This window comes from Rhipicephalus sanguineus, chromosome 10, assembly GCF_013339695.2.
Source record: "Rhipicephalus sanguineus isolate Rsan-2018 chromosome 10, BIME_Rsan_1.4, whole genome shotgun sequence".
Lineage (NCBI taxonomy): Eukaryota > Metazoa > Arthropoda > Arachnida > Ixodida > Ixodidae > Rhipicephalus > Rhipicephalus sanguineus.
Genome location: NC_051185.1, coordinates 124,466,252 through 124,491,711, shown reverse-complemented (window position 1 = coordinate 124,491,711; position 25,460 = coordinate 124,466,252). Strand labels below are relative to the sequence as shown.

General features: G+C 45.1%; 1 protein-coding gene across 2 annotated transcripts in view; it reads right to left on the bottom strand.

Moving 5' to 3' along the window:
• The window catches only part of LOC119372426 (uncharacterized), a 140,116-nt gene that overhangs the window by 93,111 nt on the left and 21,545 nt on the right, over nucleotides 1–25,460 (bottom strand). For both annotated transcript variants that reach the window (XM_037642905.2, XM_037642906.2), the window contains exons 3-5: nucleotides 14,905–14,967; nucleotides 5,552–5,615; nucleotides 2,416–2,500 (exon numbers count right to left, since the gene is read on the bottom strand). In XM_037642905.2, the coding sequence (XP_037498833.1) occupies nucleotides 2,416–2,500; nucleotides 5,552–5,615; nucleotides 14,905–14,967 (212 nt within the window). The remainder of the gene's footprint in view (nucleotides 1–2,415; nucleotides 2,501–5,551; nucleotides 5,616–14,904; nucleotides 14,968–25,460) is intronic.

The following is a 25,460-nucleotide window of genomic DNA, read 5'->3' as shown; positions in this document are numbered from 1 at the left end:
GTCTTGTGTACTTTGTAACGTCTCCCTACCGTAAGTGCATCACCAAGCCTAATGGCTGGTTGCAAGGATTTAAGAGCTGGCACGGTATCATCGGTGCAGCTTTTAGCAGCAGTCTGGCTCTGCTTTGTGGGTGGCCAAAAGGCTGCCACACAGCTAGGGTCACTATGAAGCGACTGACTTGTGCAATACTGACAAGGCTTTCGTATACCAGATGTTTCCAAATCGCATGATGGCACTCAAATAAGATGTTTGTCTAGGCAGTAAACAAAAACTCCATGTAATGGTTTTGATGGTCTTACTATGTACCAACCGTGACGGCAGGACAAAATATTTCCATTAGTTATTAGATGTTTATTAGACATGTTGGACGTTTTTCACAGTCACGTCATCTCGCAGGACGATAAGACAGCTTTGAACAACTTAGCGTAAAATTCCGAGCGTTACCCACAATTTCACTGCTAATTTCAAATTGCCGTGCCGTTTCAGGAAAGCGCTCCCTCCCCCCGTCCCCCACCTCCCGCTTTGCACCCTGATCATGCACCACGTCCAGGCAACACTGGCCTGCCAGAATCCGATCTGGTCCTGCTTAGCAGCTCGATCTCCAAGTGCCCGAAATTTGTCAAACATTTCATGGTACCTGGATAGCGCAGCATGTGAAGAAACGAAGAAGAAAACGGGTGTATGTTGGTTAGTTATCGTTGGAATGTATCGTTAGTCATCGAAATTCATTATTTTTCTTTTCTGCGTAGTGATCACACTCCAAAGTTGGCACATGACACCCAAGACGTTTTTCAGTTTCCTGCAAGCAAAAGCAAGGCCTTTGATGACATTTGTATTTGCAATTCAATGAAGCTACCTTTGATGTATTTTATATTATGAAGCACACAGTTAGCAATAGTAAGGCTTTTGTGATCTGCATCTGTTGAATTGACATGTTCTCATCGTCAGAGGCGCCTCCATGCCATGCTTTGCTGTGTGACCACCGTCCCGACTCGCAGGATTGTCCCACATTGAGGGCTCTTGTCCTGCATTCTACAAGTGATACGAAAATTTCCATAAATGTCCCGTATTGCAAACATTACAAATAATGTTCGGCCTGTAGGTGGGCTGCATCTGGTCACCCTTTTTAAGGATGCTCTGCTCCACTTCAAGCTTCCAAAAAAAAAAGTCAGCTAGCCACGCAGTTCACGACAGCGAAGAATGCTTCTGGCACCAGCTACAGATATACGTCTACAGACATAACCAGGAAGTATCACGATCACAAGAAATATGACCTCGAGAGAGTAAAACAAGTCGCATCGAGTACTTCCCGAGCTCTTGATTAGTAATGTGCAGGAACTAAGCCACAGCTGTTTTGCGATCGACTATTGATCGAGTTGCTGAATTTTTATATTGACATTAATAACTGTTTCAGGTCAGAGCATACTACAAGAATGTATAAAAAGGTGTTGTTCACACAGATGTGAATTTGAACTTGTGTACGTTACAGTTACTCTATTTGCCTGCAATAGAGACTACAAAAAAATTGGGGGACCCTTAAGCTTCGCCTTTAAGAGTTGAACGCGATAGCAAAATCCGGCCCCCAGTGCGCACTTCAACCACTAAGTGCATACTTATTAATGTGTATTGTTACACACGCACGCACGCACACGCGCGAATTGTACAGGCTTTCGATCTAAAGCAAGAGTCAAATGGCCTCCAAGATAGACACCGCGCACCCGCCCTCTCGGATGCCATGAAAAGTCGAGACATATTTCTCACAATGCCTCACAGATGGCAGCACATTATCTAATGTTTGCTGCTTGCTGCGTTGGCTTGATATGTTTTCCGCTAGATGGACATAGTTGTCCATTTTTAGAGTTGTTTGAAAGTTCGTGTGTGTATTCAGAGGCGATGGCTGCACTATCCCGGCCTTTTTCGGCGTAGTTTGATGGCCTCGCGAATGCACCTACAAATCGCCGTATGGGCTCGTTTTCGTCGTGACACCTGCCGAACAAAATGCGTTAAGGAGACTCCTTTCAGTACATGACATTTATGTAGTGTTTTTTTCCGAAGCAGCTGCAAGTAACATCGTGGCTTTGTGGTAAGATACCTGCTTGCCACGCGAACGGCCCGGGTTTGATCCTCATTGGGACCGAAGATTTCGTTGTTTATTTTATTTGCTTCTTCCTCGATTTTACGGTCACGGATGATTTTTCACTGACAACCAACGGTGCCGACGCCAACACCAGAATTTTTGCGACACGAGCTCTCTAACGCTATCGCGTTAACATTGCGAGAGAAAGTTTCTAGCCTAGAGTTTAAAAAATAAACCACAGTAGTTAATTTCTTGTTGCGCTGTGTCGTATTAAGAATTAACCGACAGTAGTGGGTTAATCTCAACACGAAGAAACCCTCTAGCAAGAGGTCACTCACTCTTTAACCGATCCTTTGACACTGACAGTGGCATTCCAAGTGCTGCAGGCCAGGCTGTTTGGTTTAGTCCTGCCGAATGTAGGAACTGCAAAAGCATCGCATAGAAAATACAAGAGGGCTTAGTCAACAAACTGCAATAAAACATTGCAGGTACAAATCTAGCGACTCAACTCCGCAATCTCCAGGCTCTCTGACATTGTTTTCTCTTAAAGATTCAGGAAGAATAAAGAGGATCATTCGAGGCCAAAATTTCTTAATTCCCTTTCGGGTATTGAGCCATGTCACAGATCTCGGGGGACATGCATGCAGAAGACAGAAAGAAGCTATGCGAAGTGACACAGCAGGCACAATTTAATTACAAATGCGACGCAAACTTTCAGTTATTTTGTCAACCATTTCAAGTGTATTCGAAAAAAATCGTGCTGATTTATTGCACTGAAAACAGTGAATTGCTCGAATATTTTGGAAACAAACAAATTTTTGGTCACGTGGGAGCCTTCCATATTTCACATGATGTTGTCAGAGTGATGTTTGTCAGAAAAATTTTCTGAGAGTATCGTTTCTCGTTTCAATACCAAATTGGTTTATACATTAATCAAAGGTAGTGTAATGTGTTCCAAGGTCAACAATATTACGGCGCTTTTTCTGCCATAGGCACCTCCAGAAATTTTGCCAAAATGTTCTATGTTTGCATTTTCCACTTGCAGAACCTTCTTTGGCAGAAGCTACGCAGACAATGCCAGCTCATCGTAGTTCTTCGCTCGATCACAGCTCGGGTCAGGTGCCTCAAGCTTCCGGAATTTGGCGTTTAGAATACTTTGCGTCGTCATCTTTCATCCTCGAGTCCTATGTCTCTTACAAACTAGAAGGGCTCATTCTTGGCGCAATTTCGGGAAGTGGGAAAAACTAGACTGATGTTGTTTCGTGGAAGAACCCTCAACATCTGTTTGCATTTTCATGCACTGCCCTCTCCACAAGTTCATAACAATTGGACGCCAATTGGCTCAATGATCAACATTACTGAACGTGTTCATCCATGCCTTAGCTACTCCCTTGTTGAATGGGAAAGATATCAGCGTTAAAGGGGCCCTTCAACACTTTTCCAAGTAATGATTGCATGGCATCATTAAACTACCGTATTTACTCAAATCTAGGCCGGCCCCGATTCTGAGCCTACCCCCGAAATTTGCAAGGCCAGGAAAAAAAAACTTAATCATTGTACTCGATTTTAAGCCTACTCCCCCCCACTTTTGCACATAGTTTTTTTCAAAAGAAACATCAGCTTAGATTCGAGTAAATACAGTAATTGCCTCACAAATTGACTGCCACAAAAATTTATAGAATTTGTCAAGTACAGGCGGAGATTACAGAGACTTGTCGCATGCTTCAAGCACTTTCTCCCTCCTTTAGTACCAGCGATAGCGCTGACAGCTACGCAGGAGGTGGGGGAGGTGACAAGGGGGCAGGAAACGGCCGTTTGTCGGCGCGCGTGATGACCTTGAGCACTTTTTTAGGGGCAAAGCTCCTTAAGGCGGCACCCGTTCGTCGCTCGTAGTAGTGCGTAACCAGTCGTAACGCTAGTGCCAGATCTTGACCTCCAAGGTGGTGCCGGTGGGAGATTTTTCCTGTGCGTTGTTGAACAATAAAAAATTCGCAGCGTGCGCGTTAACTAAAAGCCAACTTCTTCTGTCTCTCATTCCCATTAGCAGCCATTGTTTACCTCCAGGGTAGTGCCTGGTGAGATTTCTCCTGTGCGTGATTAAACAATAAAAATTTTGTTCAAAACGCCGTTGATTGATGAAATAAACCAACGAAAGACGCCAGATGTTTCCTAAAAGCAAAACGAAAGAATGCCAGATGTTTCTAAAGCAAAACGAAAAGACGCCAGCTGCTTAACGAAAGATGCCAGATGTTTTCTAAAGCAATGGTTTTCTAAACAATGAAAATTCACAGCGTACATGTAAAATTAAAGTGAGCTGCAAGTCGTCATAACTCATCGAACCTTTAGTATAAACGCGCCCGATCTCACGTCGGTGATGATGTACTGGGCAGAATTCACGGAAGATTCACGGTTTACCGATGAACCTCCGCAGCTTCGCCCACTCACCATCATTCACTCCGTGGATATGCTGTGATATTTTTTTCTTTTCTTCTCTGAACGTGCGGCTTACTTTCAGTGTGATCGCAAGCGCACGCACAGACAGGTGGCGGCAACCCACGGCAGCCACGGTAACTATGCAGCTCATGATGCTCAAATAAGTAAATGGCCGTGGATTGTGGGTTTATGGCACGGTCATTTTGGTTTATGGCATCATTCGCTGAGAAAAGAGAGAAGGGTTTCTAGCTGACTTTGAGAATTAATTGTGAATTCTAGGCCGCGTGCTGCGCTATAACCTTTGACTCGCATGTTCTCAGGAGCCTCGACTACCGATCGGCAGCGTTTTCTGACCATGTTGAAAAAGTGTCGCAGGGCCCCTTAAAGTCAGAAGACATATGGTCAGTACGCATTTGACGACCTTATGCAGCCAAAGTGAAGGAAAGAGATTTGTCTTGCGTGTGGTGTGCTCTCAATGAAACATTGCCACTACTTGCAGTAAGACGGAAAGTGGGCTAGTTGGTTTGAATTCATTCTTGATCTAAATGCACACACTACGCTACGACAAAATGAAGACGACATGCGAAGATCTGTGCTGGTCCTTCTGTATTCTTTGCTTTGATGTCACTTAGTGTGAGCATTTAGATCCAGAATGAGCTGTTGTTGCAGCTGCCTAGCTAAGACACTGACTCCTATGCATCGCGAATTTGCGGAGAGGCGAGTTACGCAGGGAAAACAAATATAGAAGGGCACGACAGAATCGTGCATCTCCGTGTGAATTACTGAGTGACGTGCAATGTGCCGGAACTTTGCATGCAGAAAACAAATGGCATTTCTGCTCAAAGGATTGCTCAAGAATATGTGCAGCTGTAACTAGCCTTTTATACCAAGAAATGGACTTTCTCCATGTTGTTGTCAACTACGAAAGACGCGACCAAAGCACAGGCTCGGCCTAATTTGCAGTCACCAACACTGGTACAGATCACACTAAGCCTTGTACAAAGACACACAGAGAACAATGCAGAGACAGCAGCCACGTACCAGGACGTTCCTCCTTGACGTCGAGTGGCTGCTGCGAAGTGACATTCCCGCTGGGTGACACCACCTGGACAATGAACAAGCTGGTCAAAAGTGCATGCCTCTTTGTGAAATTTAGTGCAATAAAATCTCAAAGATACATCTTACAACTGCCGGATAATTTATTTCAACAAAATTCTATGCATATGAATAAAAAAGAACTGCAGCTTCAAACTCTAAAAACCGCCAAGCAGTTTGAAATGTGGTACTGGCACAAATAAAATTGTAAAAAAGAAGGGAGGGACAGAAAGAACTTCTTAAGTTCATTAAATTGAAACAACCACGTGCTTGACCATGAATTACACACACCGCAAATGCACATGTGAAAATAATAACGCGATCTCCGTACAACCTGACAGGTCCTGCCACCAAGATCAAAACAAAGGTGGCCGAGATAATGCAAACATTCGTATTCGTTATTGTTCAATCAGGCTAAGCAAACACTCATACAGGCCATATTTCGCCTTGCATCGAGTGCCTTTCGCACGCTCTTGGGATAAAGTTTGTGCCCTGTAAACAGGGGGCTGTGTGCCACATTCATTTCGCGTGTGAGCGGTGTTATATTTGACAGTCAAGCTGGTGCCTAAATGTAACGCTTAGAGAGCACCATAGCTCGCTTAAAGGCACGGCCTATTCGCACCTTGCGTTGCATTGCCGTGATTGCGGATGTGAACCCGCTTTCTCTGACACTTCTATCATTTTCAAACACGAGAATAAGTTAACAAGGGATATTGTCGGAGCCTTTCTGATAAAAGAGAAAAGCGACGCGTGTGTCAGCCAGCCTTGACTGAGTCTGCTGGAAAGTGAATGTAATCTAGTGAAGAAATCTGGCGTCATGCCAAAGTGACTTTGTGGTATCTTTCGTGGGCTTTTGTGAGCCGTCTGTGCAAGTGTGCACGCATGTGCGAAATCTAACGTGGTTTACCTGTTCCACTCTTTTTCGTAATAAATTCAGTTTCAAGTTAGTGCTTATTGCATCCAATCTTTTTCGTCTGTCCTTGTTTTTGGCGCATTGAAGTTGTTCCATGATGTCTTACAAACTCGCACAAGCTTCCGTGCTCCTAAGTGTGTACAAAATTATTGTGCAAATACTTGCAGTTGTTTCATCCTTATGCGAAGAACGGTACCGTCAGTTAACATATTTCAACTTCTCTAGCACAATATTTTAGGCACACTAATCAAGAAAGAAGAAGGCAAGCCTGGATCCCTTCAAACAAAAGCTCTGCTCCATATTGTGCTCACACGACATGATGAGAGCAGACCTAAGACATCATCTTTACAGCTATTTTCATAAGTTTTGAGTTAGCAGAGCCAAATGGGAGTAAATCATTGCGAGCTCAGGGTTGTATTGCCAAGCACACGTCACTGGCCCAGGGACTAACGTTACTTGGGAATTAGAGCATGCAACTAGACAAGATCTTCACGAAATCCTCATCTAGTTATGCACTCCAAAGCGACACACTAATGTCTAAAAACTGAAAGTAACGAACTCATTTGCAAGTGTGCATTTTTTCTGTCCTTGCCTTCTTTATTTCCTTATGGCTTTGCAGGTAAATCTCATTGCGGCGGAAGTATTTATGACAAAATATTGTATATAACAAAAGAACCTAGATTCCCCTTGAAAGTCTCCATAGAAATCCACGTGTTTAATATTCCATTTTAACAAAAAAGCTTTATACTGATCATGAAATAGAAAACATTTTCCTTTCAAAATGACAATTAACCGCCCACATTGCAGGCCTCTTAATATGGCAGTTTAAATCTCTCGCGACTGCCCTGCATCGGCAAAGCCCCAAGCCAAGCCAAGCTAGCCAAGCTAAGTGGGCCAAGCCTAACGCCTGTTAGCATGCTGTGGGCACTCATTTGCTATGTTTCATATATATGGGTATGGCGTAGGTGTCTGTTGCTCAGCCAGTTTGCTTTTTGTGCCGTGTTGCCGGTTACACAACAGGAAAATGGATGATGGCAGCAGTTGCGTGAAGCAAAATCGATGAGTTATCGCTCTCGATCAGCAGGCAACCATAATTAGAGAACTAGAGCCCAGGGTTTCTAAGGTGGGCTAGTTGGCTCCCGAACATGTGATTTCAATAAATCAATCGTTAGTCCACGTTTGTCATGTCTACTTTTACTCTGGTGTCTCGTCCCAAGCACAGTTTAAGTTCTCATAATTATGCCAATGAGACGGCTCTCTTGTACCAAATGTTACTGCACAGGACCCTGTCATTAAAAGGCGAGCTCTGTAGTGGCAGAAAACACAGCAAGGTCCGCGTCGCCGTTCTCCTTCGTACGAACGAGGACCAGACGGAGGAGCTTCCACCTTTGGTGATAGAAAAAAGTGCATCGCTGCTATGCTTTAAAGGAAAGAGGAGACTTAAACTGCAGTACCTTCACGATGGCGAGGCGCTATAAGAAACGGAGACTTATGAAGAACACAGGACACGGCACTACTTGCAGTACCTACTGAACAGGAAGATCTGGATGATAAGAGAAATATTTCTTAGATAACTGCGCTGCCCATCAGACAACTGCGGTGCTTGAGAACATCCAACTTCAGTTCTTGCCTCTGAACTGCAGGACACTGTCACAGACCAAGGCGTGATGATGGCTTTCAAGGCCTGACACCGGCTAGTGCTTAACATAGAGATGACACGAAGATAGGTTTGCACATGTCAATTGAGATGCTTCACGTGGCTTGGACCACAGTTTGTGGCGCCCAACAAAAGCAGCCATGGCACCGACCAGACAACCGATGCAGTAGACATACCCGATGAATCGGCCACATCATGTTGGGTGAGGAAGATGCACCAGCAAAGCATCAAAGACTTTTTTGTGCCATCTACATCTACGTGAAAAACTATGCAGCTAGTAGGGACTTTTAGCTTGTACGTATACTTTTTAACCCCGTTACTGTGTTACCGGAATACCGGATCGCGTTTACCGTGTTACCAGGATGCATGTTTTAGAAAAGTTTTAGCTCGCCATACGTAAACGTTCATGCACGTACGTAAACGTATATCGTATATCTTTACGTTTGCACAAACCATTAAATGGTGATAACTGCATTTAAACTACATTTAATTTAGATAATATTTAATTACCGCTGCGGCAAAATCATAAGGCAGGTTCTTAGCGTGTGCAGTATCCCTGTATACGCAAATTGGTGTAGCAAGACCGCGTTACTGAACGATGATGTCGACATCTTGTGACGCTTCGTGCAACCACAGTCATGGACACGTTTGTTTTCGCTTAGTGTTTTTGAAGGAAAAAATTATTAAAAAGGCAACTCATTCGTAATTATGCCGCTGCAAGGCATTTACAATGGAAGTAGGATGCCCGATGTTTCTGCAATAACAATCTTGTGCTTGCCTCGTTCTCCTTGGCCCCGCTAGATGGCGCCACCTATCCAGCCTGTCGGGGGGGCTTTAGGGCTCTCACGTTTACGGATTCGGTATTCTAGGTCGCTCTAGCCTCGGTAATCCGGCTGAAACAAGGTGATCGGAAGTGGCGCTCGCACTTCAGCTTATTTTGACTCAGCAACTAGAGTCTCCGCAAAGCGGATATCGCGAGTATCCGCGAACGAAGGTGGATTTGCGAGATAGGGCCATAAACGTAAAGTTTCTCCGGCGAGTAGTTTATGTTCCGTGAAGGTTCACGCATGCGCAGGTTCTATCCGGTATCCGGTAAAACTGTAACGTAAAGAAGTATACATACAAGTTAAATGTCCCTAGTATCGAGCGCTATAAAATAAGTTCTCATGTTTTTGTGCTTGATCCCAGTTTGTCGGTGTCTGACGATTAGCACTTCACTGTGGACCCAGCAACTCAGCTGTGACGGGAGCTGATAGCTCTGCAATGACTTACCTGTGATCAGTACACTGTTGCGTACAATAATTAGCCATGTAATATTTAGTCAGTGGCTATAACGAGATATAATTGTACTTGCACCAGTACCACATTTGAAGCATAAGCCAACTACAGCAAGATCGTGTTCCAACAAAGTTACTCACAACAAAATTTTTCATTCCTGCGGACTGACTGCGTTCTGGAAAAACATTAGCCAAAAGGCAAGGGTGCCATCAAGTTTCCTCACGTTGCGAGAATGTTACGTACGTACGTAAACGTAAGCCTTCTTCCTTTCACGTCTGTGCATTCCAATCTGGTCAAGCGAAGCATCGCTCATTCGTGCCTAAAGGCAGCCTTAACTCGCTCTTGTCACCACCAGGTCGATAGCAGTTTTACACACCAAGTGCACCATCTTCAACAAGCAGGTTTTCCTATCCCCCTGCTAACTTCCATCGCCGAGACTCTCCTAAAGTCGCTAAGGGTGCCCAATAACAGACAAAGCCATAGCCAACATATCACACCTCACTCTACTAGCACGGCTGTTATTCCCTACGTACATGAGGTTTCGCACAGGTTAAAGAAAGTTGCAAGCAAAATAGATGTAAGAGTTGTTTTCTGCGCACGCGGCAAGCTTCCCTGGCTGTGCCGCAGGGTTAACAGTGATGGACCTAAGAAACACGCATGCACTAAGAAACATGTTACGTGCTATGTTGAACGTGTTTCAGCTATTGTGTACAAGATACCACTCACTTGTGGGCGCTGTTACACAGGCCAAACAGGCCGATGCATAAATGATCGGCTGAGGGAGCACGCTTACTGTCTGAAAGGCTCTGTCTCCAGCCACCTGGCTGACCAGTGTAAAAATTGTGGTTGTCAGCCGATTCTCGACAAGTGTGTGGTCATGGGGTGCTATAACGAGCAGCATGAATGTGAGATTAGCGAAACATTTCACATTGAACAGCACGATGTTTCTTGTGTTAGCGTAAACTCAATTTCACTTCATGGCTGTGAAATTAGATATCTGGGGTCCACTGATTTGACAGGTTCTTAATAACGTTTGCCGTTTGGCCTTAATCACATGGCTGTGCACTTTGGCTTATGTTTCGTGTTTCTGCACAGATTCCTGTGTCCTATATATTGCACTTGTTTTTGCAATAAACATTGGTTGTTAGTTCAGCGCCGTGTATGTGTCCTCTTCTCATCCTGTGTTTAGTGCTGTTTTTATTCTTCGTTTACCATGCGAGAATGTAAAAATATAAAAGAAGTAGCATCGCTCGAGGGGCTCGTTTCTTTGTTAGACACAAGTAATGAAACCAAGAGACAATTAGGGAAAGCATAGGGGACATTATATGTAATTTCCTTATTGTGGGGTAATAATTATTATGGCCTAAATTGAAAGGAATTAAAGTGGACAAAAAAAAAAGCACCCTTTCTGTTGGTGAGATCCGAATAAACCTCTGAATTCCATGTTCGATGCTCCACCAATTGAGCTAGGACAGACGCCTTTCTTGTGCAAAGATCATGTGCCATGTGATGCCCTCTAGCAAAAAGTGTTCCACCGCCATGGCTACAAGTGGCGCTGGCTAACATTCTCAGGCATTAAATGCACACAAATGCCAACAAAGTGGACAAGGGAGTGCCCTCCATCGTAACTAAATCAGCAGAGCATCGAATGCATAACTCAAAGGTTGTGGGTTTGGATCCCACCGACGAAAAGGGTGCTTTTTCGTCCACTTTAGATCCTTTCAATTTAGGTCAAAATCATTACACTACAGTTAAAAACAACAATTAATATCCTGAATCCTTTCCTAGGCTTAATGCTTTCCTTGGGTGAATGCTTTCCTTGGCTTAAACAAGTCGGGGACATGCTTCCATTACCAACCGAGTCACCCCCTGAGCACAGGCGTAGGTTATCCTACCACTGCGAAGCACACGCCTTGGCGTTTTTCTCGTCAGATGATGACGCTTTGAATGAGCGCATATCGGGTACCAGAGTGATGTGCTTGTTGGTGCCATCTTTGCACGGTATTATTCACCAGTCATGGGCACGTTACCAGTAAAAAGTAACAGTGTTACAGTTACAGTTACCTAAGCCAAAAAAGTAACTCTGTTACAGTTACAGTTTCCAAAAGTAACCTGTTACAGTTACTGTGAAAAAGTAACGTGGTTACTTTTTGTTACTTTATAAAATAAGTAGTAGATCACCAAACAAATGATAAAATTTATTTAATAAAAACATACGAAGGCATGCGGGTAGTCAAATGTGCACGTGGTAAAGCCCTAGACGAAGGAAACCTAAAAGGGAGGCCATCACACGCAGTCGGTGTGTAAGCCTTATTTTGTAGCATCAGTAAATGCCCTAGAACACTAGAACGACAGCAGTATCCTAGGACGCTTTTTAACGATACCCAGAAATGCAGGCGAAGAGGAACAGGGAGTGCGTCACGAGTGAAGACTACGTCCATTGTGTGTATTCCCTGTGTTCAAGGTGTATCAAACCCTGTTCGGAGAGCTCTGCGTCCACTGGGCATACAAACCGTTTTTAAGTCCCATTATACCTGGGGCATGTGTTTGTGAAACCCAGACCACACACCTGCGGACGATCAGAGCGGGGTTACATACATGTACAATGCGGGGATTGCTACACGACTTACATCGACGAAAAAGAAAGGACAAACGAGATGTTGCTAAAGCAACCCATGCAACGCGTTCTAAGACGTGGCTTGTTGAACATTGCTGGACAACAGCGCACAGCTCTGACCTAAACAATTGGACGCGCTGGCTCCTGAACGAAGGCGGGGGGAAGAAAACTCCTGGAATCGTGGTTCATTCGCCGCAACGCATCGCCTTGAGGATGCAACTTGCATACAGTATAGACCGCTTATAACGTAAGTCGCCGGAGTCGCGAATATCCGCACTATAAGCGGTACCGCACTATAACCAAAACAACCTTCTTCAAAGGCTGCACTTGCGCAAAACGTGTTGAGCATGTAGCCTCGCGTGTCCGATAATCGACATATGCGATTTGGGGCGCTTACAACCACTTAAATCTCCGAATGTTCAAAAATTAACTGCCAAAGACCCGCATTGCCAACGAAATGAACACGGGGGAAAAAAGCAAACAAAACAAAGTGCCATCGCGGAAATTCGCCGACTACGTTTCAGGCCACCTCGAGGTATGCGCATTACACAAAACCATGTCGAATCGCGACCGAAATTTCACGTGCTGAGCGGTACCGATCGTTCGATTTCACGGGCGCGCACGCGATGTCCAAGACATTGCAATCGAATCCGGAACCACAATTCGAGAGTTGCATGTGCCAACCATGCCCTCGTTTTCATTAACTATATGATTCTCTTCCCTTCAAGTGCAGCCATCGCAAAAAGTTTCGTTGATTCCGCACCAAACCGCAACTTTTATCGCCCGCAACCGCTACCGAAAAGCAACCAACGCTGATTAGGCCTAGTGTGCCGTTCAGCATGTTGTCGTGGGAAGTTTGTCCAAGACAACATGAAGATTGGACGTCGAAAAGATCGCACTCAAGCACTAACTTAAGAACAGCGCGCGTGATACGAAGTTTGTGTTCGCGGCCAGGAGATCAATGGCGACAAAAGCCCGCCAAGCTCGTTTAAGTCCGCGCACTGGCAGAAAAGGCGAAAGCTCGCGTCATGAAGCCGCAAACGCGATATCTGTAGCAAGTGTGATAACGGCGACGCTTTTCCCGACAGGAAATTTACTTTAAAGCGCACTTGATGAGGACGCGATCGTACGTTCCACGCGTAACGCGCTGCCGGCAAGCGGCCGCGGAGCATTGCCGCCGCCCACCGCCGCCGGTGCAAATGCTACTCCGTCGCCTAGGCAACCACCATCCTTCCCCACTCGGCGAGCCCGCACAGCGCTGCCGCGGTCTTTTTCCTCCCTCCGCCCCTCGTTCGTTCACTGTGCGTGCCCTCGCCCTTCGTAACGACCTCGTCGCTCCCTCCCCAGCGGCGTACCTCCTTTGAGAACCGCACTCGCTACCACGTTTGTCAGAAATATTTTCCCGCAACCGCATTATAAACGGTATTTCATCTTGGGGGACTGCACAATAAGCGGTATTCGTATACATGCGGTTCTATGGGAGGGTGAACGGGAGTCGAAAAAGACCGCATTATAACCGGTCCTGCACTATATGCGGTTACGTTATAAGTGGTCTGCACTGTAGTAGGCGAAACGTCTATGTCATTTTGTTAATAATTGTTGTGTCAAGTCGGAGTAAACATTTTACAATCAGTTCCAAAGAGGTTTAAAAAAATTGCTTTGCTAGTTCACGGTATTGCTGGCTCTCAGCCGTTTCGCTCGCTGCTGCTTTCTAGCCGCCTGTCAAACACGATTAGCTCGGAGCTATGGACAAAGGAGACTATGCATTCTAATGCTCCACCGGTACACCATGAAGAGAGCGAGAAGCTGAAGTGCAAAAAGGATCTATATGCTGAAAAAAAGAAAAAAAAGAAAAACGGACGTGAACTTAGCAAGGTGTTCCGTTGCAACATGATTAATTTACGGTATGTAGCTTACAAGTTAGCTTAAACTTGCTTTAAAGACCAACCTGCGACCTTGGTCATCTGCAGGGAGGCCTCTTAGCGACCTCCTCTCCTAAACTGTGAGGGGAGCCCTATTATGGAAAGTTGAATGGTGGAGAGGATATGGTAAAGAAGGAAGTTCGAAGAAGTGGAAAGCGTTCAATGTCGGCCTTTAAAGAGTGCTGCAGTTGGATAATTTTTTTTATAAAAACAGAAGTAACTGTAACGGTATTTCCCGTTACAGTTACTGTGCAAAAAAGTAACAGTGTTACAGTTACAAGTTACTGTAACTTAAAAGTAACTAGTTACAGTTATAAGTTACTGAAAAAAGTAACTAGTTACTGGTAAACGCGTTACTAGTAGCCAGTTACTGCCAAAGACTGTGATTCACCATATGCTGTGTCCGGGTGTATAATTACTTCAGCTACCACAAGGGTTAAGATCATGACGTTAATCGTCGGGATGGAGATTTGCCACTAGGTGTCAGCGTGGCTGCATCCATGTGCAATGGTGATACACCTGCCAAACACCAATAGACTCCTTGTGCGTCTGAAGTGAGTGAGGTAGTAGTGTCTTCGTGTTTCTTTTCTTTGTCCGTGTGTCTAATTTTTCACTGCAACCACTCAACATGCAAGATCACCAACTAACCCAGTTGCAAACCATACCAATAGACATTGTTGAAGCTCTCATACGTATATTTACAATAAACAATCAACTATACTCTGCGAAGGAACGCTTCACTTTCGTGTTGTACCCATTCCTATGACGAAGGCATCAACCATGTTTTTTTTTTTCATTTGGACAGTGAATGGTTAGGTAGAGGAAGGACCACTAGAGACAATCTGATTATCCCCACATTCACAGACGGTGTCCTTGAGATGTTTGCAATGAAATGAACAGATGCTCACTCACCAGCGCGCAGTACCTGCCCGGCTCTAGTGATTGCCGTGGATAGGATACCGTCATGTTAGCATCCTGCATTCAGAAATACAAACATTTACCGCACAAACTTTTGTCTTCCTGTGAAAAAAAAGGTTACCAAAGCTTTGCCTACGCGAGAAATGCTAATACAAATATCAGTTTCTGGAAGAAATACATGGTTGTGATTTCATGAGTGGAAATTGACACCTATATACAACACACAATGCAGATAGGAAGATATTTGACAAGCTCACAGAATAGCACTTGAATCGCACAAAATCTGCTCAAAATCAGACATGCAACCATTGAAAATCTTGAAACTACGCTGTAATAAATGAAGCGCACTTCTCGCACTTCTCGTGAGAGCAAGTTTTGCTGCTCTTGCCTTTATCTCTGAGGACACCTCCGGCCCCATACTATACTTATCTTAAGACTTTCAAAGGGCTCCAACCAAAAAATGGGTTTAATTCCCGACGTTTCGGAATCAACTCGATTCCTTCTTCAGGGGGAGTGACAGCGGAAGGGTCGAGGTGCAACTCTTAACTTCTCTTTTGAACCAGCTGGGGAGAAGGAGGGAAGGCGCGTCTTCTTTGGTGGTGAGAGTGTTGAGGGAGTTGCGGTTGCCGCGGTTGGTGCAGTTGCGTGGGATTGATGGGCTGGGGGCGGCCTGGGACGGTTTTGCTCACTCACGGCTTTGTTTGAATTGTTTTTTTTTTTTTTGCTGTAGCTAGTCCGTGAATGTATATACTGACGGCAGGTTTCCTTTGCATTGGTTTAGGTTGCCTTCGGTGTTTTGAATGAACCACGACTCCAATAACAGCTGTTTTTGTTGGTTAGTTTCTGCTGTTAGGATTTCGGTTTTTTCAAAGTCAATCTTATGGTCGGCATCTTCCGAGTGTTCTGCAAGGGGGTTCCGTTGTCTTAAGAACGTCCTGACGTCGTTTTTGTGCTGTTTAATTCTTTCGTTCAAGTTTTTTGTTTCGCCAATGTATGCGGCCTGGCAGTCTGAACATTTGATCTTGTAGACGACACCTTGCGCTCTTTCTCTTGGTGGAAGGTCCCTGGGTTTCGGTAGAAGAAGATTTATTGTGTTGGTTGGCTTGTGTGCGACCGTTATGCCTTCCCTCTTTAAGAGTCTGTTTATGGCTTCACTGGTGCCTTTCACGTGCCTGACTGAACAAGGTGCCTGAAGAAGGAATCGAGTTGATTCCGAAACGTCGGGAAATAAACCCATTTTTTGGTTGGAGCCCTTTGAAAGTCTAACCCAACCAGACAGGCAAATCTGTCAAAATGTTCAGCTTTAAGTCTCTACTTATCTTTAACAAAATGCTGGAATTTTGATCTTTTGAATAGTACCACTGCAATGACATAACCTGAAAAGAAGTTATATGCTGATGCACAATTTATTTTTGGCAACAAAAAAAAATCTCAGCTTCAAAAGAACCCTGCACGTAGCGTAAATTTCAGGGAACCATTAGCATGTCTTATTCTCACAGCGAAGTGACAAATGAGCCACCTGTTATTTCTTAAGAATAATAATACACCCTGCTTGCTTAGACAGCTTCGCGCATTATGAACATTATATTCATAAACAAACATGGTATTTCTCTTCTACATTTGCACACACTGTTGTGAGAAATGTTTTTAACAAGCTGTCAATTAGCTGTGTTTAAAAAAAGAAATTATTTCTATAGCTATAGTCCATGGAAATCTCCAATGCCAAAATGACAGGCAGAGGTGACAGCGCACAAAAGTGAGAAGAACGCAAGGATCATGCAATTTTCAGCACTTCACTTTACGCACGAGCGAAATGTACACAGATTTTTGTGTTTTTACAACCGTTATGATTGCACTGTAATGTTTAAACCACATCTGTACTCAACCAGCAACATTTTTAGAACCAATTCAGTTTCGCAGCTCCGCTCACGAGCCAGCACACGCAGCCGAAGTGTCAACTTACGGCACTGCCGTTCCACTTGGCTTCACCTGCCGCCACGAGCTGAGACGCACAAAGAGTAGTCACTCGCTATGCGTATTGCATTTATCCGTGCTCACTTGCTTCCTTGAGTGATTGTTTGCGAACGGTGATGGCTTGGGAAGCAGTTCTTTCGATTTTGCGTGTGTGTACACAGCTGAAGAATAGCATCTTTCTGCTCCGGGTTGCACGAGCGGCTACAAAAGGGACAGCAGTCATCACTTCTTCAAATCACAGTGGGAACTTGCAAGAAATATCTTGAGATTATGAAGGCTGAAGGCTGAACTTCACTACAAGTCGCCTAAGCGAGCTTAGGGAATTCAGTCAGACAACCTTCATCAGTCGTCGCTCGGGTTGTGCACCTTTCTCAAGAAAGCGGAAAGCATAATTAGCCAGAGAATTGACAGCCGTCCTGTGTTTGGTGACTTGTTTTGGGTGACAAATCTAAGTACTCGGGCCTGTAGCATTCTTATCTCCATAGAGAATGCGACTGCCGGGGCAGCGATCGAACCCGCAACCTTCAGGTCAGCAGCCGAGCCTCTTCGATTATTTGCCCGAGCGCCTGCCATACGCTCTTTTTTCTCGGGCACTACTCGGGCAGCGCCGGAACTCCGCCCACCTGCCCGAACAAAGCCGTAAACGCATTCGTTTTTTCTTCTCTGGCAGCCCGTGGACTGGCTCTGCTGCTGCAACGTTTTTGCAATGGCAGCGAGCAGGTGACATGCTCTTTTTCGTGTGTGTGCGTTTTTTTTTTCCATCACGTCGTCTGCTCATGAATTCTTGGAGCAGAAGTTCGGTACTCGGTTTGACGGTCTTTTTCAATTCGCTGCTTTCCCGGTGGTTGGACATGCATTTCAGTAGTAGCCTTACCATGTTAAGCATGGCGTCTGCCCTAACGTCACGAAAGATTATTTGAAACAAGATGCAGACAGAAGTGTGCCCTCTCTTGAAGAACGGATGTGTTGTGCTGCACGATAGCAATCCTGTGTATGTGACCGAAAGTAAGACATTTCACTGTTGTGCGAGTACTTTTTGCATTGTTTACGTCTACTTTGTGCCCTTGCGCAGCGCCGAAACTTCTTTTGGTTGTAGTAGCTCTCCTCTGATTCTGATGGTTGTGATATGCCAATGTGACAGCCATCAACAGCCCCGATACATCTGGAAGGCCGCATTCCCCCTTTTGGCATTGACACAGTGCACGAAATGCACGCTTGCTTCGTGCGATGTCGTTGCTGTCCGACCACTTGATCTCTCTCGCACAAAAAGCAATTGGGAAGTCAAGAACATGGTGAATTGCGTCGTACACGCTCGAATCACTCACGTCGAATTTTTCCGCAATTACATGCAGTGTAGCTTGCGTGCCGAGATAGTCCGATCAGCACGGTCTTCTCAGCTGACAGCTTCGTTCGTCTGATGTGAGCCCTGCTGGTAAAATGCGGACCTCCTCCCAAATTCTTCCACAAGAGCCACAGATTTGCTTCTGGACAGTCAAAACATTTCTCTGAACTCCAGGTCTACATACGCTGGCACAACTCGCTCGACGAATAACGAAACACGGTGCGATCCTGCCTCATTAGCCAGGCCAATAACAGGCTGATGGTGTGATTCTCCACATCATCACTTTCCTCTTCGATTGCGCCGTAAGCGTGTAGCAGTTTTGCTACTGCTTGTAGCAGTACAATGAACTCATCTGCCGAAGCCGCCGTGACTATAGACCGACGATGTAGCAGACGACACAGAGTGAACGTGGCTGCACCAGCATGACGATGATGATGATGATGATGTGGGCTGCCCAACGCTTGCCAGAGAATTTTGCCCCTCGCAGTAGTGACGCATCATTGACATAGTTTCCTAGCAGAAAGGAGTCCTTAGGCTGCCGTTGGGCTGCCCGAACAGCGAAAATCGAAGAGGCTCACTGTACCACCGTGGCGGCTAAACACAGGTTGGCAGCATGAGAATATTCGTGCGAGCAGACAGCCAGACGTGCGAGATTGATGCCATTATTATTGGTCAAGTTTGTTTATATCAATATTTATGGGAAAACGCTTGCGAAATGTTTGGTTTTTGAAGCAGTCGAAGTTACTGAAAAATTTTAAATGGCGAATCTCGCCTGTTACAGCTGGCGAAAGCTACGACGGCAATAGGGCACATGGGTGCCGTAGCAGACGACGCATGAGGCGTGATGCAAATTAGCACTGCAGGGCTGCTGGTTCTCGCGGCAGCCGTCGCGTCCACTTCGGAGAGCAAGCGTCTATGGGGAGCTGCAAAACTCGGTTCTAGAAACACTGCTCACCAGTGCACTGAGGCAAGTGCACTTCTCACACAATACCCTTTATACAACCACATCACATGCCTGTAAACGCGTGAAACTTAAACACAGTAAGCATGGAATCGACAGAACCCCAAGGCATCCAAAGAAAGGGCCATTCGAAAACGTTTGCAGTCGGTAATCCTCAGAAGTGTCAGTGGATGATGATATTGCCATTCTCTATACCCCGTTTCATACTTCAGGTGCAACACTGTAGAGGCTAAAAAAAAAGGCAGGAGTCGGGGGAAGACGGAAGCTTGCGATGAAAAATTCGTGTACGGGGGGTGTGTGCCAGAGCCGACGTTTTGACTAGCAGACCTGTCTTCTTCAAGGCCATAAATGTTACAGCCTTGAGGAAGACGAGTGTGCTAGTCAAAACGTCGGCTCTGGTGCACACCCCCCATACACGAATTTTTCGCTGTAGAGGGTAGCGAGGCTTCTTGCAGTAAATGCCCAGAATGTGACTTTCTTTCTTTTTTAGGCTGAGTAATACCTGAAGATGCTATAACACGAAGAAACAAACAAACTCCGTTACACAGGTATCTTTATTTTGTTCCAGATAATTTTGCATTTCATTGTTTTCTGCTTACGGTATTTTATTTGCAGGCGGTTGCAATGCCTCACATGCAGGCTCGTGCATGACTCACACGAGATTTACAGTGAAACCTCGTTAATACGTACCTGCTGAGGATGCAGCATAACTATGAACTAAACGGTAGTACCCATTAACCACCAATTACAGATTTTCATCTCCTGACATGTGCCATTGCCACCAACAAAGAAATAAATACAGTGGCACAGCAAATATTGCCTAAAGTACGCACCACAAAACCTTTTCTTTCTTTTTGCCAAAGTGCAGAAAACATTCTGGCACTCTTGCATGACCATTCAATGGTGCGCGGGGGCGACGCCACAGAGCATTTCGAAACTATTACAAGGTCCGGGATATGCAGCGACAGGCATAGCGACAGAACGGACGGTATCGGCTTTCCACAATACATTTATACGCGTCTGTACCGCGATCTACTACTAAGCGAAAACTGACACAGTTTTATCGATACGCGGCACGGCCGCACGGGGCCGATCGTTTCCTGGCTAGATGCATGCAGCACGTCATCTATTCAGCTCACGCCGTCACTGCCAGGCCGCTTGCTGTACCGTATGTGCGCATTTGCCATAGGAGTGTTCTTCATGCCCACTCCGCTCCAGGTCGTGCAGAGACGCGGTGAGTAGTTTGTTGGGTTAACACGGCAATGACGAGCTTCCTGCAAGCGATGTGCATTCCGCGACGCTCTAGCGTACTGGCTACGTGCAGAGGCGCGTTTGTGTTGGACCCTAATAAAAGCGTGCAGTATGGTTACAACACTGCTACACTTGCTGTACCATAGGCATGCGTTTAGCATGATAGCTTCAATGCAGCGAGGTTTCTCGGCGCCGGTGACCCGCAACACTCAATTCCACAACAGCGAGCTGGTTTCATTCCTACAAAGTGGAGCACACTTGAACACAATCCCACACAACGAAGAAGCAGTGATAGGGGGCCCAGCACATTCCGGTACTAGGCTTAAAGGGGTAATGCCATCGAATTTGTGGCTTGTGCGTTCCTTGTTGCAAACGTTTCTTATTGCTCTACAAAGAATGACACATGCTCCAAGATTCATGTATTCTCACTAAATGATTTGATATCGCCTTATTTATGTGAACAACTTTTGCTTTCGGTTTCTGGTCGCCGAGTTGGACGGTGATGTCGCTGTGTAGGGAGCTTGAACACATGGGCCCACAAAGCTGTGACGCATGCAGTGCTGCATCATCTGCTCTCGCACACATACACGAGCAACCGGCCGGATGCCTTCAAGACTCGCTGAAAGTCTCTAATAGAGAACATAAGCATGTACGGAATTCCGGTATACGCGGAGATCTTTGCGGAGTATTGGGTTAACTGGGTTACCGGATGGTGGTATTGACGTCTTGCGAATCTTCGTGCAACCATAATCATAACCACAGGTGTATTTCCTTGTTTTTGCTGAGTGACCGTGGCGAAAAAATGTTTAAAAAGGCAACGCAATCAGAACTACATCGCCGCTGAGAATTTACACCAGCAGAGAAGTAGAATATACTAAATTGCTGCAAACGGACACAAGAGAGAAGTCAAGACAACACAAACTCGTATCAATTCTGTACTTGTCTGGCTCATCTTAGCGCCACCAGGTGGCCCCACCTATCCGGTCTGACGTTTATGGCTACGGTAACCCGGTATGCTAAAGCAAACAAGTGTGTGAGCAAACTGACATTCTGTAATGTCGCCTTCGCAGCTTCGCGTGACAATGTGAAGCACTTTGCAAAATGCTAGCAAGTTTGGCTACTTCGGCAACACGCTGAAAAAAAAATGAGTGTAGGCTCGCTGCCGATGCTCTCTTGGCTTGCTTGGCGCAGCAGAGCTGTGGATATGGTCTGACATCACTAAAACTTTCGTTACACTTCCTACACAGTGACGTCGGTGTCAGTCGCGCTAGCAATGGGTCTCGATCGCGAGAATGAGCATTTAGGCACACTTTGGAAACGAATTAAAATATATTTTAAACGTTTCCTATGTCCAGCACTTCAGCTCATTGTCCTTGCATACAGAGGAAGCCTACAGCAGGCTTTTTATAGCCTCAGAATTTGGTGTCACCACCCCTTTAAAGTAGCACTACGCCACATGTGTGCCCGAGCATAGATCTGCAGATACTTATTGTAATAACAGGGTTCACAGCAACTTTTGAAGAAATAATTCTAGGGCTTTTAAGGACTTTCAAGCAACTAACGAAGAATCTTCAAGGACCAGAAACAACTCTTGTTCAGATTGTAGACAAGTAGAATGCCATCTTTTACAACATGGAAGCGCATCTTTCACTGCAAACAAGCGAAAGCAGGCACATTTTTCACAATCAGTAGCTAAGTTAAGAACTTTTCACAATTCCTTTCTTTGCTGATTTTCTGTTCATTTCAGGCTTTATTGCATTGCACGTTTCTACAGGTTTCAATATTCCTCCGCTAGTTTGCTTATACTGATTCACCTCACAATATTTACGTACTGCACGCTCTCGCTCGCTCGCACATGCACGCACGCGCGAGCGGCCCATTCTGGAATAGTGGACTCAAAACTATCTTGTTCCTGAAGCTTTCCCTGCAACTTGTCATCCAATTCTGCAAGCTTCAGAGTGTTTCCCTTTGTCGCTTTACTTAAAGCAGTACTGACACAAAATTTTTAAGGCGAGAAATTGTGGGGTAGATTTGTGTGGACACACACGCATCATCTACGGAATATCAACCAATAATATAGCCTAGAACATAATTAAAATCAATTTTAAAGTGTGTGTCGTGCCACTACACGTGAAACATTGGTTTTCGTGTAAACAACCAACCGCCACCTGTGTCGCGAGTTTGTGTTGGCTGCCACGATCCTCACGAGCGCTCTCTCCTAGCAGAACTTTTCAACGGAAAGAGGGGGCAGACTTGCACGGCAGTACAAAGGCCGATGTTCTTGCCTCAGCAGTGCATTTATGGGGGCTAACGCATATTTACGTCTCAGAGGGGATTATAGCGGCACCCAGGAAGCCTTCGCTCAAAAGAGTTGTCAATGCGGTGCTCACGTGCATGCGGTTTTGTGTGCTCTCGTAGCCAGTTTTGTTTACATGAAAACCACTATGGGTCCCGCCTCACTCGACGCTCTCTGAAACCGAAACTGCGACTGGGCGCTATAAAACAGTCTCCGAATAATTAACTGTCGCACGCTCAAGCAATTCTGCTTTCCAGCCGTGATAAGTGAGCTGTTAGCTACTTACTGCAACAGAAAAAACAAGATGCAAATTTTTTCTGACACTGCTCCTTGAAGTCGTTTTACATGACAATGAAGGTGATGTCGCTTGTGGCTTTTGCCTGCTCAGCATATCAGTCAGCATAAGTTGTTGAATCAACAATTCTTAATTCCAACCTCTTCTTCTTTGTCTTAATATCGTGTATTTTATTCATTCAGCTTTTCTTTAACACCATTGTCTGATCGATAACTTTATTTAATCCTCCATATAGACCCGATAGCGTTAGCATGCAATTTAAATAAATCTATGCAACCCCTTTGTTATTCCAAAGCTCCAAGACGTAACTATCCTTACCAGGTTTCTCACAATGAATGCAAGACTTAGCTTTAGTTGGTGCTGCCACTGTAACCATCTACTACATTTTAGCTACAGAAATCGATAGGATAGGAGGCCTTATTGGCTCCAGCCCGCAGCAGCCAGTCGTTCAGGAGCATAAGCATAGCTAGATAGAAGGGGAAGGGTGGGGATGTCAAGCCCAGCCTTAGAATTTTTTCAACCTATATCAGTATATATATATCATTGCTGCAAATACGACACAAAAACATGGAAACGAAACGTGAACTCGACAACACGGGTGGCACTTCTAACTTACTTTGTGTCTAGTTAACGACTGTGAACTGCTAGAAATTAGGAAAAGAACAACACACACAAAACAGATGGAGTGCAACAGATGTGCGTCTTCTTTCATGTTGCCCTTTTCCTGTTTCGCGCTGTTTACAATCATTTACTAGAATGCACCAGCAGGGACTTAAAGATGTTCTATTATGTTGTGTCATTTCATATAGCAAGTACCAACTAGGCAATGAACTAAGTTCTCCTGGTGAGCATATATATACACACACTGGCACATTCACAAAAGGTTCGGGCACCCTCTCATCCTTACACCCATAAAATAAAATCCTCATTACGCTTCTGTTCAAAAGTTGGTTCATGCTAATATAACCTTCTGAGTTCGAAGCAAATGGCACTAATTACTGAATAATTTTTGAAGTGGATTCAGATAGCAGCAGGATGCAATTATATGCAGTAAAATAAGTTAAGTTTTCAAATTTGTCATACTTGGCTTTTATAAGGCTCTATTATAAAAATATTACTGAAGTGCAGAAGTGTGGCTTCGCAGCAGTATGCATTTTTCCTTACAAGGTGACTTCACAGCATAGCAGCCTTGTGTTGCAATGAAGCCACATTTTAGGTGGGTGACGTGTGGCAGAATACGCTGTTCGTTTCAAATATACTTCCAAATTTCAAATTAATGTTGAAGTGGATTCTACAACTGTAATATGCGATCGAATATTCGCACAGGCATATTAAAAAAGGAACTCCTAAAAGCCGTCAATACACTCCTGAAAGTGTATTGACAAAATTCCCCCAAAGACATTTAAGGAGCCAAAAAAATTCCAGGGTTTTCGAGGGTTTCAAGGACCGCTACAAATCCTGATTTGATTGTCGGCAATAAGTCGTACTGGCGCAATCATTGGTGGCCGCCATGGCGCCACCTCTCTATCGTTCTTTCCCGATGATTACCCTCAAAGGCATCAGCGCGGTCACGCGGAAGTCAGAATCATCATATGACCGATCTCCGCAGTTCTTGAAAGGACCGAGAACCTTCTGCGGCACATTGTAGCATAGGCAAGTTCAGTGGCGCAGTAAAATTTTATGGCACAAAAAATTACCGCGCCATGCGGAGTACCGACTAACCGGAAGGCATAGGACAAACCACTACAGCTTAAGCGGCCAGCGAATGCATTAGGCTTTAGGAGACTCGGTCGGGGATTTGTCGAAACTACATTCCGACTGTTAGTATGTTTAGAGCGGGTACATATCAAAGAGGTTTGACTGTAGAACCACGAAAGCGGACCGCAAGACACACGGAGTTATGCATTTTGCTGACCAAATTTCTTGCATAACTTCAACAGCATTACACATGGTGTGTGAAATGGAGTGCAGGAGAGCGACACAGGTGTGTTGATATGAGCAACAGCAAAAGATCCAGATCACACAAGTGAAAAATTCGGCAGATCCCACGTACAGTGGGAGTCGATGGTATGCGAAGCATGCGGCGAGTATTTGACTGTGGCGTAACTTTTACTGAGCGACACATTACAAAATGATGCTAAATATTTGTATAAATTTTATACGCACACATATACATGTTCAAGAGCCGCATATGTGTTATATAACCAGTTGTTTACGGTTGGGTAACGCTGCCAATGGCAACGTGGGTATTACCAACACCAGAAGTGGTAAGCTGATATGTAGTGCTTATACGTGTCCCAAGAACGCACGCATGTTTCACGAACCCGTGTGCATGTGTGCAAGAAGTTCTTGGCAGTTCTTGAACAAGGGCATCATCACTGTGATCAGTGAGCACCAGCAGCTGGTCATGACTTGTTATAGGATCCGGTCG